This window comes from Pelecanus crispus, chromosome 5, assembly GCF_030463565.1.
Source record: "Pelecanus crispus isolate bPelCri1 chromosome 5, bPelCri1.pri, whole genome shotgun sequence".
Classification (NCBI taxonomy): Eukaryota; Metazoa; Chordata; class Aves; order Pelecaniformes; family Pelecanidae; genus Pelecanus; species Pelecanus crispus.
In genome coordinates this window covers 5,063,971-5,081,829 of record NC_134647.1, presented here as the reverse complement: position 1 = coordinate 5,081,829, position 17,859 = coordinate 5,063,971, and the positions used below count along the sequence as shown (strand labels likewise).

The 17,859-nt window shown below is 39.5% G+C and overlaps 1 protein-coding gene across 7 annotated transcripts in view; it reads right to left on the bottom strand.

The window, feature by feature from the left end:
* The window catches only part of QTMAN (queuosine-tRNA mannosyltransferase), a 125,583-nt gene extending 108,329 nt beyond the window's left edge, over positions 1–17,254 (bottom strand). For all 7 annotated transcript variants that reach the window (XM_075710831.1, XM_075710832.1, XM_075710836.1 and 4 more), the window contains exon 1: positions 17,051–17,254. In XM_075710831.1, the coding sequence (XP_075566946.1) occupies positions 17,051–17,232 (182 nt within the window). In that variant the 5' untranslated portion in view covers positions 17,233–17,254. The remainder of the gene's footprint in view (positions 1–17,050) is intronic.
* Between the last annotated feature and the right edge of the window lie 605 nt (positions 17,255–17,859).

Genomic DNA, 17,859 nt, shown 5'->3' with positions numbered 1-17,859 from the left:
AGCACCCTAAAAAAAATAAAAAGGAAAGTTGTTATTACTGTCCTTCCTACTATCATCACCCCTCTCACAACCATCCTCTGGATTACTGTGCCTTCAGAGCGCTCCATAAATTACAAACGAGACTTGCAGCATCTTGTCCTGCCTTTAGTTACGTAACTCAGGAAAAGCTTTTAATAAAACCCAACTAAACAAAAAATAAGCACAAAAAGTACTTTTACAAGGTGTTATCTTACAAGGCTAACTCCAATTACTAGAACGCTATTTTGGCATATTGAAGAGCCTTCAACAAACTTCCACAGCCAACCCCAAAAGCCTTTGGTTTCCTTTTTAAAATTTCACTGGTGGGGAAAAAAACACCATCAAATTAGCTGTCTTTTCATTGAAAATAGGCATTTCATCTCTAATGATGATTCAGGCTTCCCGAAAGAAAAGCCATGATTTAGCTGACCACTGATGCGCCAGCTTGCCAGCAGAAGGACACCCAACATGTCTTCTGTACGTTCCACTCATCCTCCTGACGGCCCCTTCACCCAGCAGCCTCCCCACTGCTGTGCATAGATACTCAAACACCAGCAGGTTTTGAAATTTTAAGTCAAACTTGGAATTATTTGCCACTGGCACATCGTAAGACAAACCCCCAGCGTGGGGAAACGAAGAGGTACTTCACAGAGACATATCTAGGACAGAAGTAGGGCTGGTCTTGAATCAAACTCCAACTACCGCCCATCTAAACTCCAAGGGTGACAATGCACCACGGGAATAATGACAATTTTTAAAGACAGTAGAGCCACCACATGTTTCGCAAGCGTTTTCTAAGACCTTCTTGATTTTTGTCCTGGGTGTTGGCATATTCATCCCGCAACAGCCAAGCTATATCTGACTCAGCATGAAAGGGAACGTGCATCCTATTTACAGCAGTGCTTAAACTTTATTCCATAAAGAGTTTTCCAAGAGCGCTCACATCTATTCTTCTTAATATCCCTCCCACATTAAGAAATGATTATCCAATACAGGGAGTAATCAGCTCACGGTCTTACTACAGTCATCTTCCTTGACAAAGCAGGGAAAAAAACACCCAACTGTGAAGCATTAGAAAGTCAAGGTTCAAAACATCCACATTTATTGAGATCAACGCAAATTTATTTAGATCTCAATGCAACAAGACCAAGTGCTGTCTCTTGATACAGAAATGCCTATCTGCTGGTGAACTCAAAGCCTGTATTTCTGCAGCGGGTCTCTACCAGGACACGTGCAATGTCACAGCAAAGGACGCGCAGCCTGAAATGCTGGAAAAAAAGCTGGCAACAGTTAAATCGGAACCAGTTTTAACGTTAACATTTTACCATGCCAGAAACATGGTGAAACGCAGAAATTTCATGCTGTCCTGCCATCAGAATTAAACAGCCTCCTAATCCAAAATACTGATATCAAAGTATGGACTAATAGATTATTCATTTATTACAGTATTACTAATAGCAGCAATAATGTTAAGAACAGGCCATAAGACAGAGCTACGCATGCCCTTCCAGGCGAGAACTGAACAGGCAGAGTTCAAGTGTGCACCAAGAGCCATCCGGATCGATGCACATTTGTTCACAACACGACTTTTCTCATCTCATACCCCCTCTCAGATCCATTTTCTCTGTTACCCTATGAAACAAGGCATGCAAGGGAAAAACAGGCATTCTTGTGGTTCTTAGGAGCAAAAATATGTATGCGTAGAGTTATATGGAGGGCCAGAACACCTCCGATCGCTGAAGGCTAAATGAGTCATCCACTTCAGAAGAATGACCAGTAATTAAACAAGAATCTGTCAAGCTATTAAGCTTGCGTATCAATTTCACCCTATGACACTGAAAGGAGAGAAGCTTCCTATGGACCGAAACCATCGATGTATCAAACAGCAGAGCGGCTTGCAAAATAACCTCTCACCTAAGGAAATTCTTCTCCTTAGGAAGCTAAACAAAAACAATCTAAAATACTTATTGCCATCAATTTCATCCCTCTTCCATAAACTGCTTAAGAGACATGACATCATGCTAACTACCTAGACCCATCTGTCTGGTTGATGATAGTCCCAGATTTCAGGCTGAAGACTAAACTGCAGGAGCACGGAAGGGTGCGAATCTACAGGTCATCACAGATGCAGAACACAAATCTGACTCGCCAAAGCTAGAGCTGACACGCCAGCAAATACGGAAGGTCTGGCAGTGGCAGAGGCTGACACCACAAAAACAATTCTTGCAGTATTTTTGTCTTCTTTTCAGCCTCCTTGGACTGGAAGTACGAAGGCTTTCCTTTAAATGGACCAGACCTAATTGCTCCATTCTCCAGTCCCTGTATTCACAGTTCTGCTTTCGTATGGAAAGACATTCACAGCATCTGAGCGTATTTCCTGATGCGTTAGCAAAATAATCAGCAAGCCCCATACCCCAACGGAGCATTGCTGTCTGTTTTCTATCAGTTGGCATGGCAAGTTGCATCTCCCTTTGCCCCATGGTTTCTTCTTCCACACTGCTAGACCTGAGCTGTATGATCTTAAGTCTTTAGCGCTTTACTGAAGTCCTTTTATACAGCTCATTTCCAAATCTTACTTGTCTAGAAGTATTTGTCCGTCTTCCCCTTTCTAGCCCCTTATTCCACTAAGCGTCAAGCACTTGGCAATCCAATACTCACAAATCAGGCTTCAAAGACGCAATTCTGAATCGTCTTGACTCAGGTTGTGACAAGAAGAGGCATGGACCCCTAAACGCATCGCTCCCTACTTCTGCAGGAAGGAGCAGATGGCCAGCTTCCAGATGGCCGCCAACCTCGTCTCACCAATTCCAACATCTGCATCTGGAATTACATCTGAAAGGATGGTCCTGAGACAGACGGCAGGTCACTGCCCACAGCTCCTGGCTACACGGTTTATCCACGAGCCAAAGCATTTTGCAAAATGCAGAATGACAAGCCTGAAAAAAGGTTAAGACTAATTAAAGTTCATAGCAGGGCAGAGCTGAAAAAAAGTTCAAAAGTAGACATAAAGGAGAAATCCATTGTAAATATATGTATTTTAAGTGTATCTCAAATCAGGCTCTTTCCCTATCAGCCACAAACGTCCCTTGCTTTCCAGACGGCACTTTGAAAACCAAGGAAATGCCTCAGCACTGGTCAATTTGTACCTAACAGGAATTAAGATGCGAACCATGAAAACCCAACCAACCCCAATAGCTTTGCTTCCAGGTCACCCCACCGCTGAGAACAGGCTTATTTTTCAGTTTCCAGACCAAAAGCCCACAACAGCACTGGAAGAGCACTCACAAATGGGTTTGATCCAGCTTTAAACACGATAAACTTTCCAAGATTCAGTGAAACAGTGGTCAATGCATTTTAGCTTGAAGTGGCCAAAGAGTAATTTGTGAGATTCGTGTACCATCTAAGCCTCATTTTAACGCAGCTACAAACTATATTGTTTCTTCATATGAACTCAACCCAACTCTTCTTTGGGGCAGTTAAAAAACTGAAAAATCTACCAACAGGAAGTTAACAAAAGAATTTTGACTGCCACAGTAAGGAACTGGTATGAATTAATGATGTCATCAATTTTACAGCATATATTCTTCTACAGTTTAGGCAATGAATTTAAAATTAAGATGTTACTGCTTTCTTACTCTGAGTGCATAATCTCTTCAAGATGACTATTTCCAGACATTTAAAAGAAAAGTGTATTTTACAATAGGAAAAGTGAGTATACCACATTTCAAAATCCATTAAAATATAAAATTCTGGTTACAGGCGCAACAATCTGCCTAATTAGTTTTTCCTAATTAGCAGGATGCTCTAACCTCTTTAATAAGACTTCTGTGGACAGAATGTTCCATATTGGTTATCCATCTGAGGAAAAAACTAAATAAGTACAGCTAATAGAACAAGCGTGGTTGGGCTTCGTGGTCAGAAGGCTGCTCTGGCGCGTTAATACTGGCAATCTGCAAAAACATGGAATATTCTACCTTAAATATACCACCGCTCACACTGCAAACCCCTCTGTAACACTGGCATTTTAAAGACAAAATTAAACATATTACACACGAGAGTTAATGAAGTTACAGTTTTAATTCCACAGCACATGCTGGGAGACAAAAAAAAAAAAAAAGAAACAAAACAAAACAAAAAACCACACCATATGTATGGACCAAAATACTTTGTGGAAAAGTGAGCTGAAGAGATAATGGGATGGCAAATACCACCGTGATGCTCTAACAGCCCAGAGCATGGCTGCATAGTTGTTTTCCTCCACTGCAAAGCATTTACTTTGCGCACAGTTTTTGTACCTTCCTCTTCGCGATTCAGTCTTGGTACGTACCTAGCAATTAATAGGCAACAATATTATCTTCAAGTCCCATCTTACCCAATACAAAACATTGTCATTATTACTGTATATCGACTGTGTAATTCAAAGACTATCAGTTAAGGGAAATGCAGAGCTCCAGCAACATCTGTGGTCAGAGGCAGATGCTCGAGATAAAGAAAATTCAGGCCCCTGTTTTCTTAGGAGTTTTCAGAGCAGCTGCTGAGCTTCATCTCAACAGCTGAAATATCCTTTATACTGCTTAAAAACGCAGGAAGCACACAAGTATCTCAAACTCCCTCCCTGCCACCAATTCATTCACCCCGCTCGCTCAGACATACCGGCTCCACCCATGCTCCGAACACATTGGTCTCATCACCCACCAGTGGACCTCTTCAAGGCACAGGAAAAAAACTATTATATCCTTCACTGTTTTCCAATCAGTATCTAAGAAAACTTAAGAGTCATGTGCAAGATATCATCTAAGAACAGCCCCTTGAAAAATGCCTGCTAATAGCAGGAGGTACAGACACCATGCTCTCTTCAAACATGCCTGAACTCCAGGGACCCCATGCAATCCACAATGTCAATGACCTTCCATACAACTGCTAACGCTGGAAAACAGCATTTTTAAAAGTACAGATGCCTTTTTAATACTGAATGCATACTCTACTCATCATAACATAGCATGGCACATTAAAATCTAGATTTTTTTTTTCTGTATTGATATGCAAAAATATATACAAGTATTTTTCAATCTATTTACACCCGAATGGGTATTAGGTCAATGCAAGACCACTCTCTAGGCTCTCTGCTCCATGTTGGGGGGGGGAGGGAAGGGAAGAAAAGGTAGGTTTTATCATTTCTAACTCATAATGCAATTTTGAATAACTACGTTAGACTCTGGTTTTCCCGTTCTGAAACTGCTCTCTACCACCTCTGACTAGAGAGCTTCCATCTTCCTGGACAAGACCTGAGACCTGGGTTTAAAGCACTTCAGACCTGAATGCTTCAACAGCCACAGAAAACACTGAAGTCTGATTCCAAACTAGCTTGGGGCCACAAGATCCTTTGCAAGGCCGACGTTAAACCTCACAAGAGTAAGCACTACTGCAAATCACACTCCACTTGTATAGAATTGAGTAGATGGTAACACAACAGTCTAGAGTAGATAGCTATGAGGACTCTATAGCCAAGTCCTCTTCCATATAGGTCTCTTGACCAATATTCTTGAAGACCTCATCTAAAGTGATCAGTAAACACAATGGTCAATTGACCCCAGACAACCGAATTTTTCTCCCAATTAGGATACTGAAGTTTTGTGAAAGTAATGGAGAGAAAAGGCAAAAGCAGCAGGGTCAGCAGGCATGACTTGTATGATACAAGGGCAGGCATGAAGTTACTATTTGCTCCCGGGATAACTGAGAGTCAGAAATACCAAGAGATGCGTAACACCTGATGAAGATGCTGGGCTAACTCAAGTTATTCCCAAAGCACCTACCCAACTTCTTTTTCCTCCCACTTTGGTACCACACAGCTAAGACCTGTGGATGTAACAATAATTCAGAACCAACTTTAGCCTAGGATGAGGACAGCATAAAAAAGTAATTTGAGGGATAAAGTCAGAAAAAGAACAAAGAAGAAAAAGGTCAGCCTAGTACTGAAGACCAAAAAACTTCAAAAACTTGCCAAATACGGCAAAATAGGCTGGTTTCAGAGAACCCCTGCAATACATCTAACCAAAACCTTCACCCCTCTCCATCCACGCCTATTAACCTCCAACATGAGCCTCAGCCTGTGCCAGATGAACGGGACATCCTTGAAGGAAAACAGGACTAAAGCACACATTCCTTTTCTTGTCAATGGCTACAAGGCAGACAGAAGCTGTCTGGCACTGCAAACAGTACGATCTAGCATACTTCCTTCAGAAGTCACATCTTATTTTGGCTCAGCTACAATATATTACACTACAGCTACAGCAAGAGAAATTCTCCTTCTAAGTTAATTTTGGAATCATTTCACTCTAAAAAAATAAATAAATAAAATAAAAGATAATGCTTTCATTATGATTTTCCCTGAAATCCGTCTCCTCTTCTTGTGTAAGTTTAGTATTCTTAGCACTATTTCTCCAAATTCATTTGGCATATAAAATTTTTAGCTGTTATGTTTTTAATAAAATTGATTACCAGGAAATTTCTGCATATGCACAGTTTAAAATAATTCTATTCCTCAGGGTTTAAACAGAGAGATGTCGCTATGCATGATAACTGTTCCATGTTTAGTGAGTTACAACTATTCTGTCACGAGTAGGAAATGCATTTTGCTCACAAAAGCCAAAGGCACTGTCAAACCTGCAGCAATCTGCAGAACAGTAAGAAAAAAAATGCCTGCAAACTAACTGCTACTAGATAATGGTCCCATTTATCACTCTTAAATTCCATCTTTAATTAAAAATGGGGTATTCTCTTACATAAATAAAAAATTGCAGATGTTCTCAAATTAATCCTCTCCAATTTTTTTAATTCTTCCATATATAATATACATAGTATTACATGCATTCAAAAATTTCTTCGTGTTATTACGCAATACTGAAGTCCATGAAGATTTTTCCGTATTCCAAATGGACACACATCTTCATAACATACAAAATAGGTTACATTAAAAAACATATTATCACTCAAAGAAAACACAAGTTAACAAAACTCACGGTAGGAATACCACTTAACTACAATAAAAATTAAAGTTGAAATAAATTTTCTATTGTTCTACCTGTAATGATTTACACCTTTTTAAAAAAAACATTTGATAAATCATTATTTTAAACAATTTAAGTAGTTACATCAGGTAAAATTGGTGTGAGAGAAACATTAGGCCCGCTCTAGATACATCTTTCCTCATAGTAATTATTAGAAACAATACTATTAAAAGGTATAAATTCTTCCAGTAATTCTGCAAAAAGAAAATCACATATTTGCTTTTGATGTTGTGCCCACTGCCATTTCCTTCGTTCTTTCTTCAAGTTGCTGTTAGACAGAAATATAAGCTCCAGTGTGCAAGTAAAATGAAAATTAAGAGAGCTAAAACGAAAAATGATGAACAAGTAGGCAAGGTTATAAACATAAACAATAAAAAAAAAAAAAGTGCTGTGAAATGGAAAGCATTCTTTAAAATGACTGTGTCCACTGGACCATCAGAGTATATGTGCAGGAGGAAGGGAGGAAAAGACAGGGACAAAGGACAAAGGCAAGAAAGGGAAAATACTGTCCAAGGGAATAAGGAGATTGCAAAAACCATCATTATAGGATGATGAACAAAAAAAAACCTTTCAGCTGCTTTGAATTTGCCCAAGATATTCAAACGAATAGACATAATTTACATAGATTCTCAATATTTTTTTTGAAGAGAGGGTAAATTAATCATCATAATGATTCACAGCATACCAATAACAGGTATCATTCCCAAGATACTTGGGCTGAGTAGTATAAGAGGGAAGAGGAGGATGAGAAGGAAATAAATAGATCAAACTGCGGTTTGGGGGAGTGAGAAGTCCATCTTAAATTAAACGCATTACATCGCACCGTAATTTGGCATATAGATTGTAATCAAACTACAGCCTAGGTGTCTGTTGTATGTTTAGGGAAGAAACGACATCATAAACCACAAAATCAAGTATTTTATGGGTCAGTTTAGGTTAGCATTTCAGTTTGATTCAGAAAAGCATTTATGAAGCAGACTCACAACCATCCTCATCTAGTGTGCCTCAGCTCACACCAGACTGGTCTCCAAGATTACGAACCGTATCCCTTCAGATGAACCTAAGCCAGGAGGTGATGCTCCTGGAGAGCATTTAGTGGACTCCAGCCTTGCCTTATGGACATTCAGTCCTCAAGAACTAGGCTACACCTAATCTGAAGTAAAATCCCCTGAAATAACATGCTGTGTGGACGTCGGATGAGGAGCACCATGTCAGTCTACCGCCTCTCCACAACCCCATCAAGTTCCACTACTTGTTAACAGGTATCACTCACTCACATGGTCATGTGCGTGTTACAATTCTGTATACAGTTGTAATCCCAGAGGAATCAAGGAGATAAAACCAGAAAAAACCTTTGGGCCTATTTTCTAGAGTGACCATGGACCTGGGTCAGTGCCTTCAAAATCCACACAGAAACTCAGGGACACCCCCAGGAGATGCTAAGAGCCCACAGCTGGTGTGAAAAAGCATCTGTAGAAACATCGCTTGAACTTCCAGTCTGTAGCAACCAAGCATATCAGAGAAAGCCCCTACCCAACTGGTCATGGCAGTTGTAGTCAACAGAGACAGGGTGAGCAGTTACGGCACGAGTGGACGTGAAACCAGCTGAGGGAGGTACAGAGCTCCCAGGTACGGGTGCTCGGGCTGAACTAGCTAACTAAAAAATCAGAGAATCCTAGAATCGTTTAGGTTGGAAAAGACCTTTAAGATTGTCCAGTCCAACCATTAACCTACACTACCAAGTCCACACTAAACCAATCAAGGGTAGACTAGACTAAACCATGTCCCAGAGTGCCATGTCTACCCATTTTTTGAACACCTCCATGGATGGTGACTCCACCACCTCTCTGGGCAGCCTGTTCCAATGCCTGACTAAAGGTAACTAGGTAACTGAATTCTTGGTCTCTTGTACACAGGCAACCAAGATGTCCCCCAGCTACTCGAACCAAGACTTTCAAACATCAATGGATCAGGTCAGGTTAATACTTGGGAAAAAAAAAAAAAAAAAAAAAAGAAAAAAAAGAAAATATTAATGTTAATGTAGGCCATCTTAAAATGTCTTTTCATTATATACCAATTCACAAAAACCAGCCAAGCTGTGAGTACTTATTAAGAAAGCTAGTTATTTATGACACCGGAATATAAAGCTATAAATCCAAATCACGTGCAAACCAAGTATCTGGCAAAATTTGTATTATTTACTTCTTAGGTGCAAAAAAAAAAAAAAAATTTGAGATTAGGAAAAGCGCAGCACAGGAGGAAAAACAAACAAACAAAAAAAAAATATCAAGATTTTACTCTTTATTAGATGCAAACCAAAAGCTTTGTTTCTTTCCCTTTGGAAGATCAAATTAGTGTTATGGACTAGAATGACAATGAATTATAGAAAGTATCATATCTTTTACAATATAGTACTGCATATGTTTGTTATTCGAAAATAGAAATGTAATCCATAACTAATCTAGAAATAAAATATATACACAGCAACCATTTAAAAGGACAGATAAAATACTCATTAAAATCCTAAGTGTAGAAATACTGAATCATAATGCACAATTTCATTACATTTTACTGCCAGCAATGTAAATATCAATTCTCCAGGTGATTCATAAAATTCATTTTAGAAAGAAAAATAAGGATTTCACCCGGCACTCGAGAACATAAAGGAAAACACATGCTAGGGTTTGAAAAACCAGACCGTTCATCCCTTGTCTCATCAGAATATTTTTTCTGAAATTTCAGCAAATCTTTTACATATCAAACGGACAACCGCCATTTCATGTGAGCACTTTCTGGAGATCACCCAACAGTCCCAACCAGCGGCCTTCCCGGTCCTGCACCTCTCCTTGCATTGCGTTCATCATTCCCGTCTTATTTCTGCCAAATTTGAGATCAGACGTACACTTCCACTGACTTCAAAGGAAGGAGCCTGCATTTAAATCCATCTAAAACCTGTTTTAACTATCCAAATTGTGAAATTGCCTAATAACGGGACCGCATTTTTAAAAAAAAAAAAAAAAAAAAAGGCATGTTGGACAAATTAAACAACTCAAGTTTTTGGAGGGAAATGTGCATGTGGGGGTTTGCACACAAAAACGTAAAGAAAACCTGTCACTTTTAAAATGAATAGCTACCATCTGCCAGCATTTTATCTGAGGCAAAGTTGATTAATGCAAAGTGAATGTTTAAGATCACATTGCTGTCTGCCTGAATAAATTTCAGGTAGTTTACTTCGGAAATTATTCGTCCTGTTTCTTAAAAGAGGGGTGTTTTTGTTGTTATTGAATTCCTCCCCCCCCCAAGTTTTTACGCAGCCATACCTAAGAATAAAAACATTTGCTCTTAAATCGCCGTACTGTACAAGGCCTTTGAGCGCCAGAACGTTGTTTCTGGCCCCCCTGCGCCGCGGCAGCACCGTAATTAATCTGCCCAACAAAGGAGATCCCACCTCCTTCGCCAGCTTCATGAAAACTTTCAGGCAGCTTCCCTCCGTCGTACTGAAAAGTACATTTTAGCAGGCTAATTGTGAGCAGAGAAACCACAGCAGTGCTGTTATCCTCAATTGGAAATAATTTTGCCCTTAGACGTTAATTTTTTTTTACTGGATTACCTAATTTTTTTACTGGATTACTTCATTTTTTACTGGATTTATTTTTTTTACTGGATTACTTAATTTTTTACTGGATTACTTAATTTTTTTACCTTTATTTACAGTACCTTCCTGATCAAAGAAACCACAAATTACACAATTAAAACATTTTTCTTTTTTAACTTTACCAAAGCATTGCTTTGCATTAGTGTTCTGATAAAAATCATTCTCAAATACATTCCATTATATGCTCTTCTTTAGAAGTTTGCTTTGAACGGCAACATTTTGAGAAGAGGTTTTCAGAACAGATTTGGGGCGATAGCAACCTAAATCACACAAGACCCAGTTCCACGCGTACGTTCCCACGTTATGTACTTCCAGCATCAGATGGCCTCCAAGTTGTCCCTCGTGAGAGAGAATTTCACACCCGTTACTCAGGCTGGGACGCCCGCTATTAGCCGGGGCTACAGAAGCGGAGGGCATCGTCTGTGCTAGGCGGTGGAGCTTCATGCCATTCCATATGGACGTATAGGCTCCTTGCGTACCCTTCAGGCTGGCTGGACGCCAGCCAGCTCTGGTCGGAAGTCACAAAGTTGTTTTAGCTCAGCACGCGGTGCCCGCCTCTCGTTATCTCGGGGGGGTTTATTGGTTTAGGCTCAAGGTGGCACGAGGGCGACCATCTGGCCCCCGGTGCAAAGCTAGCTCCCAAGCAGGCAATTCAAAGCGTGGGTAGGACCGACGCGTACGCGTTCGCACGAGCCCGTGCGACGTAACCTTGGTGAACTCAACTGATTTCTTTTAAAAAAAAAAAAAACAAGTTTAGCACTAATGAAATGAAAGTAGTAATGACCCTTTACTCAGCCAGGGAGCGTGCAAGAGGAGCAGGGGGCTAAGCAATGCCTCCTCTCAGTGTGCTCTGCCCCGCTCAGTGAAGGACTTCTGTTATTTCTGGTTTGGACATCTCTACAGCAAGGTAAGAACGTCGTTATTTGTATCCATCAGTGAGGTTACAGAAACGAGAAACTTATACCCACATGGTATTTTTACTCAAAGATGAGACCTGAACCCTGTCTTTAGGGGGTACTGGCTGTTACATGTAGTCACCTTATTGCTTCATGCCTTTATATCGACTTATCAAGGTACAAAGGACAACTCACCAGTCTATCCTCTAGGAGCACGTTCCACTGCATCTGACATAAAACTGCAGTTAAAACACACAAACACTTCTTAACTTTACACTGAGTAATAAAGAAATGGCGTGAAACTAAGAGCAGCTCTGGGCAGAAAATTATTCAGCAATTCCAAGGTGAGCCAGGTCCCATCTTCAAATGTGAAGAAGTTGAGCAATAAGACCAAAATACACACTCTTAGTAGTCGATACCATAAATGAGATTCACGTTTTATTTACCTATATACAGAAGCAAACATCATAAAATATGTCAAATAAAATAGCATCAGATGAACTTTTTTTTTTCTTTAATTTGCAGGTACATGGTTGTCTTTTATTTAACTAATGCACTACTCACACATACAATTTATTTATTTCTTACTTGAGTGTTATTAGGGCCAAATGCTGGGAAAGCCTCTAATGCAGGGAAAATATTCCCCTTCCTATGAAGATTATATAAAAACGCACTTCCAGTCTTTGACGTAAAGATGTAAAAAGACAGAAATGTTCCCAGCACAAATGGGCATCTATGCATTCAGCTTTAATGAAATGGCTGAGATTTGCCCTGCCTTGCTTCAATTCACATCTTCAAACATCTTCCCCAGGACATATTACTTGCAGGTGTTTTTTTGAAAAGAAAATATCTGGCAAACAGTAAGTACTCTAGCTTCCGAATGCTCACACAGGCAAGCTGTGTTACGTCTTCAGTGGGACTGAACTACTCACTGGAATAAAAACTTACAGGATCACCGTTTGTAAGAGGACATTTAGCAACACTAGTCCATCAGTCAGTAAAGAATTCACTCTATAATAACACATTTTCTCCTTATAGAACGGAATGAAAGCATCAGACCTGAAATAATCCTAAATCTAGTAGTCTTAACAGGTTATTTAAAAAAAAAAAAAAACCACCAAAAAAAACCAACCCACATCTACATTACATACTGCTGGAATACACTATACATTGCTGAACACCACATCCCCCAGGTTTGTTTTTGGTTTTTTTTTTTTCAGACCTCCATTAATTGAAAACAATGATTTGTTTTCTCTTTTGTAAAATGTAAAAAGCACAGAGTTTGTCTTTAAAATATAGTTGTCAAATATCAAGGGGTATATATATGCTAACATTTACCCTAGGGGTATTTCAGGGCTAGAGTCTGTTACAAATAAAATCTTTATTCATATGAACAGCTACCTGGGGGGCAATACTGAATGTTACACGTAATATTTATATATATATATTTAAAATAATCTAGCAGTGCTATTAAAACAAACTGGAAGCTACACTGCATTTAGTCTCTCTGTTTTGCAGATCTAAGTCTCATACTACTAACTTTTTTGGTTTTGAATTACTTTCTGTGGAGATAGTCCCTAAAATACAAAATGCTTTCGTCTAGTGGGTCATACCAACTGTTTTATTATTTTAAATTTAAAAGATTTTTCACGGTAATAAAGAATAGAATTACAGAAAAAAGAAAAGCAACTTTCCCCCTCCACCCAACGCATTAAATTCTGTAACAGTATTTTCAAATTTGAGAACTTTCCTTGAATTAAGAAGGAAAAAAAAGGCTAAAAAAAATTCTTTTTTGTTACGTGCTTTCTAGAATTACTGAATAGTCACTATGTGCTATGGAAAACAGCTTTAGACAAGATCAGACATCTACATTTATCAAAGAGTTGAAGCTGTCTGAAGCAAGTTGGGAGACAAAGCAGACAACGCAGCAGCTCTGCAGACTGCCAGCAGCCTGAGGAGGTCACGTCTCTCTGCTGGACCTTCCTAATTTACGGAATGAAGATGACAATATTCCATCGATGGCTAACAAAACTCTGTAATTGTTGAAAAACTTGTCTAGAGAAAGCAGACAGCAATAGTGCCCTTTTTGAGCACATTTCAATTGCTGTGCTTTGGAAATTGCCACCACGAGTATGAAACTCCTTGTACTAAAGCAACGCCCAAACAGGCACCTTCTTTCCAATTAAGGAAAAATCATGTGAGTGTCTTTATAGCAATTAAGAAAGCTCTTAAAAACGCGCAGTTCTGTGGCTGCTGTACATCAATATATTTGACCATTTCAAGTTTACTAGCCAAGTAAACTCTCCTTATGGCCTTCCAAGTTGGAGGGACTCGCTGCGTGCCTGATCTTTCCCATTCATCAGGGCTTCTGTCCTCCTTTAAGGAGATGAATGAAGACATGAGCTGCTTTAACGACACCCTGCACAATGAAGCCATGAAACATTTTTCTAGAGAAACACAGAACAGCCTTTGCACCAGGGAAATAATATACATCTGTGCAGTGCTGCAGATAAAATGCCAAGTGTCCGATACCTTCCATAATAGCTGCACGTGTTCCCCTTGAAGGGTGAGGACATCATCTCCCTGTGACGATTCTAGGTAAATCTCATTTTTGCATGGGAACATCATTTTACTGCACACCAAGACATTGGCTGCACTATTCACAAAATCAACATTAGATGCACTGCTTGCTACCGGTTCAGCTTTAAGTCTTGCTCAAGGGAGTACATGTCTGTTCTCCATTAAAACCATTTGCAAGTTCATCACAAACTCTCTAGTCACTGCAGAGTATCTGAATTTAACATCTATGATTCTGCACTGTATACTCTGCTTCAAAAGCACTTTTTAAGACCGTTCCTTAACTCACTGAACATCGCTTGACAACTAAGAAACCTGCTTCATCCCAAAATCAACTTTAGATATCTAAAGTATAGAGCTTTTAAAACGTATGTATACCAGTGCTGTATAGATATATAGCAATATCAGACTTACTGGCATCAGTATAATTTCTCACAGATACCAGCATCTTGAAATAGAGTACAGTTTGAAAGTAAAAATTTAGTGATGCAGCTCCATGACCAGAAGTGTTGGCACTTGAAATATTTGTGATCTTTCTGTATTATTAAACGGACAAATAGAAACAGGGTATTTATGAAATGTGACATTTATGAAAACCACTTGTAAAAGAACAATTTTATTCTAAAAATAATGTCAATATTATAAATAATGCAAATTTGCTATTTCCCATGACCGCACAAGAAGGTTGAAATATTTAAGTCTGTCATTCAAAACACATGCTCTTGCCAGTTACTAATGAGAATTCTGTCTTAACAAACTACTACCTGGAAAGCAGATCTTAGATGGTTACTAGCAAGCTAGAAATAAAAGAATCAATGTTAATTTTAATCAATGTTTCTTCTAACAGGAGAGAGTAGTCAGGCTCATTAGGATGTAGTCTGATGCACTTATACTTTCAATTTAAGAAAATACTTGAATCATTCAATTACAAAACAAACATGAGAAATGTGCAAGTAAAGTAGAAGGTGCCTCTAATCAGTTTTCCTCTCACCAGTCACATCAGCGCTTGTTCCTAAAATTTTATCCTGCCTGCAAGGATAAGGTACATACTCCTTTTTAACCATCAAATCTTTGTGACCTTTGACTGTTTGATTCTGTCTGATCAAACCCTAACACAGCAAAGAAAATGCTTTCCTCTCTTTAAGATGCTCTATTGGTTAGATGAGATTCATTTGCTGTCAGTAAAGGTTATATTTGCACATAAGTCTATGACAGATTGCACGTTTATTAACTTGAAGTGAGTTTTCAAGCTGCTGGGTTGAGTTTTTTTTGTTGGGTTGTTGGGTTTTTTTGGTGGGGTTTTGGTTGGGTTTTTTTTGTTGTTGTTGTCGTTCCCTCCCCCTTCCCCCAAGATGCGGGTTACTTGACAAATTGGAGTTAAGTTATCTTAGGTCAATGTAACTGTAAGTTAAACTAATGAAATGTATGTCTATGGGTGATGTCTGATTAGTTTAATACAGTTAGTGCTGGACAGCTTGGGCTGCTGACCTTGAAGGAACACAGATAACATTGCGATGCGTTGGAGGATGTGGTTGCGATACAAGACAAATTTACATAACAGTTTGTCATACACACTCCTCCAAAACAAAATTGTTGCAAAAGGAAAGCAATAGGAAACCAACGCTAAATGCCTCACACAAGACAAACTGGGGAAAATTAATTATAACATTTGGCTTGGGATAGTATCTTATTTTAAAAGCAAGCCAGAAGCAGGCACAGAAAAGGTGTACGTTTATATAGCATGCATTCCAAAACGGGTTAGACATTGCGTTGAGTAACAGTGTTCAAATGCAGCCTGCTATAGCACATGATCTACTCTTGAAAAAATCATACTCTTTCCCCAGCCAACTACGTCTACTTGCTCCTGGCAGCAAACACCAGAGCCAGTTCTGAACTGTCGCTAGTTAGGGCATCGTTTAGGTGTGCTCAGAGTCCTGCTGAAGTTCATTCTGTGGCTGAAAAGCAGCTGCGTGTGCTAAAACACCCCTGCGCATGAACAGTCTCTCTCCGTGAAGGTGCAAAGTCAACCGAGTGCTCGTTTACTACCCACGCCGTGACGCTCTGCTGCACGCCCCGAGCGGAGCATGCACCGCGCCACGCAATATGTCACTGCTCAATACAATCAGCTTACCACATCTCAACTGATCAGGTAGGCCGAGCACAATCGCTGAGTTTAAAGACAGCTTGGTTCTGGAGTGACTGATTCTCACTACGTGATAGCTATCTGTTGACCTAAATAGTCTGCTTTTATCAGTCCAGGTTCTAGCTGACAGAAATTTGCCACTTACATAAATGCATAATTGACATCCAAAGTTGCCGGCACATTACAGAACCAGACCGTCATTAAGATAAAACTGCTCCCTTAATGCTCCAGGTCAGCCTGAGTAGTAAGCTCTGATAAATCAGACTTCCTAACAGATACAGCGGAGGGCGAGTGAGGAAGCTTGCAGCGTTCACATCCGTGCCATCTTTCAACCTCATCTGTGAAGCACAGTTTAAGCCTTTCAGTATTACTGAATTCACCTGATAAGCTTCATAAAGATGTACATATACTTGTATACACAAACAGGTATCCATATACTTGCACTCTTAGAGACTTTCAAGGACTAGCAACACAAGGCAAAGTAGCCTAAGAAACTCTAAAACATGGCGGTAATTTCCCATATTTCTACCCCAAGAAGTCAATGCAAGAAGAAAAACTTGTATTGTCCATCGCAAGTCTCCATTTGCTTGCGCATATACGCTCGCATGCACATAACTGAAGATTCAGCTCAAGAGGCCTGGGTTGAAGGCCCCTCTGTAATTTGAGCTTTGAAATTATTCAATTCCTGGGTTACCTGTAATTAGTACTTGTTGGCACTGTTTGCATGAAATAAAGAGCGGCAGTCCGTGCTTTCCAATGCCACTTCTTGGCAGGGAGCGTACAGAGGACACAGTCTTCTCCTAGCTCTTCCTGGAGAAGATCCATCAGCTGTTTGTGGGAACCCCCATAAAAGGCTTCAATGAGAAGAACACTCATTTTCCAAGTACTTCAGATCCGTTTGGATTCTGAAAATGACAACAGAGAAATATTTTACTTTACAAATACACCTTGGCTTATTTTATTTAAGAACAGGCCACTGGAAAAAGCAGAAACGTATTGCAAGGCCTTACAGTGTCTTCATTTTTCCCATGAAGTTAATCCTTCATATTACATTAACGAGTTTACTTCAGAAAAGGCTACTTAACAATTGCGATGACAAAATTATCGCACCTATTAGTTTCAACCATTAAAAGACACCGTTTGTAATTTTTAAATTAATCAAAATGTGCAAGACTTCAAAAAAAACCCCAAACTGTATTTTGAATTTATTGTTTTGTTTTCAATCAGATATTTAAAAGCTTTACTTTACGCATTCTTAAGTACATCATTCTTCCATACATTACTGGATATGTCCATACAAGGTAGTTTATTCATTTTTACATAAGTTTCTCCCTTTTCCTGGTGGTAGATAAAGCTAAAGAACAATTCAAACACACTTCAGCCCCAAGAGTTTCAAATAATGGCAATATGGGTAAGTGACTTAAAGCCAAAGAGCAGTCTGGGGAGATGCAGCCTGAGCATCCCGCTGGGACCCTCTCCTGCATCGTGGGGAGCTGAGATCAT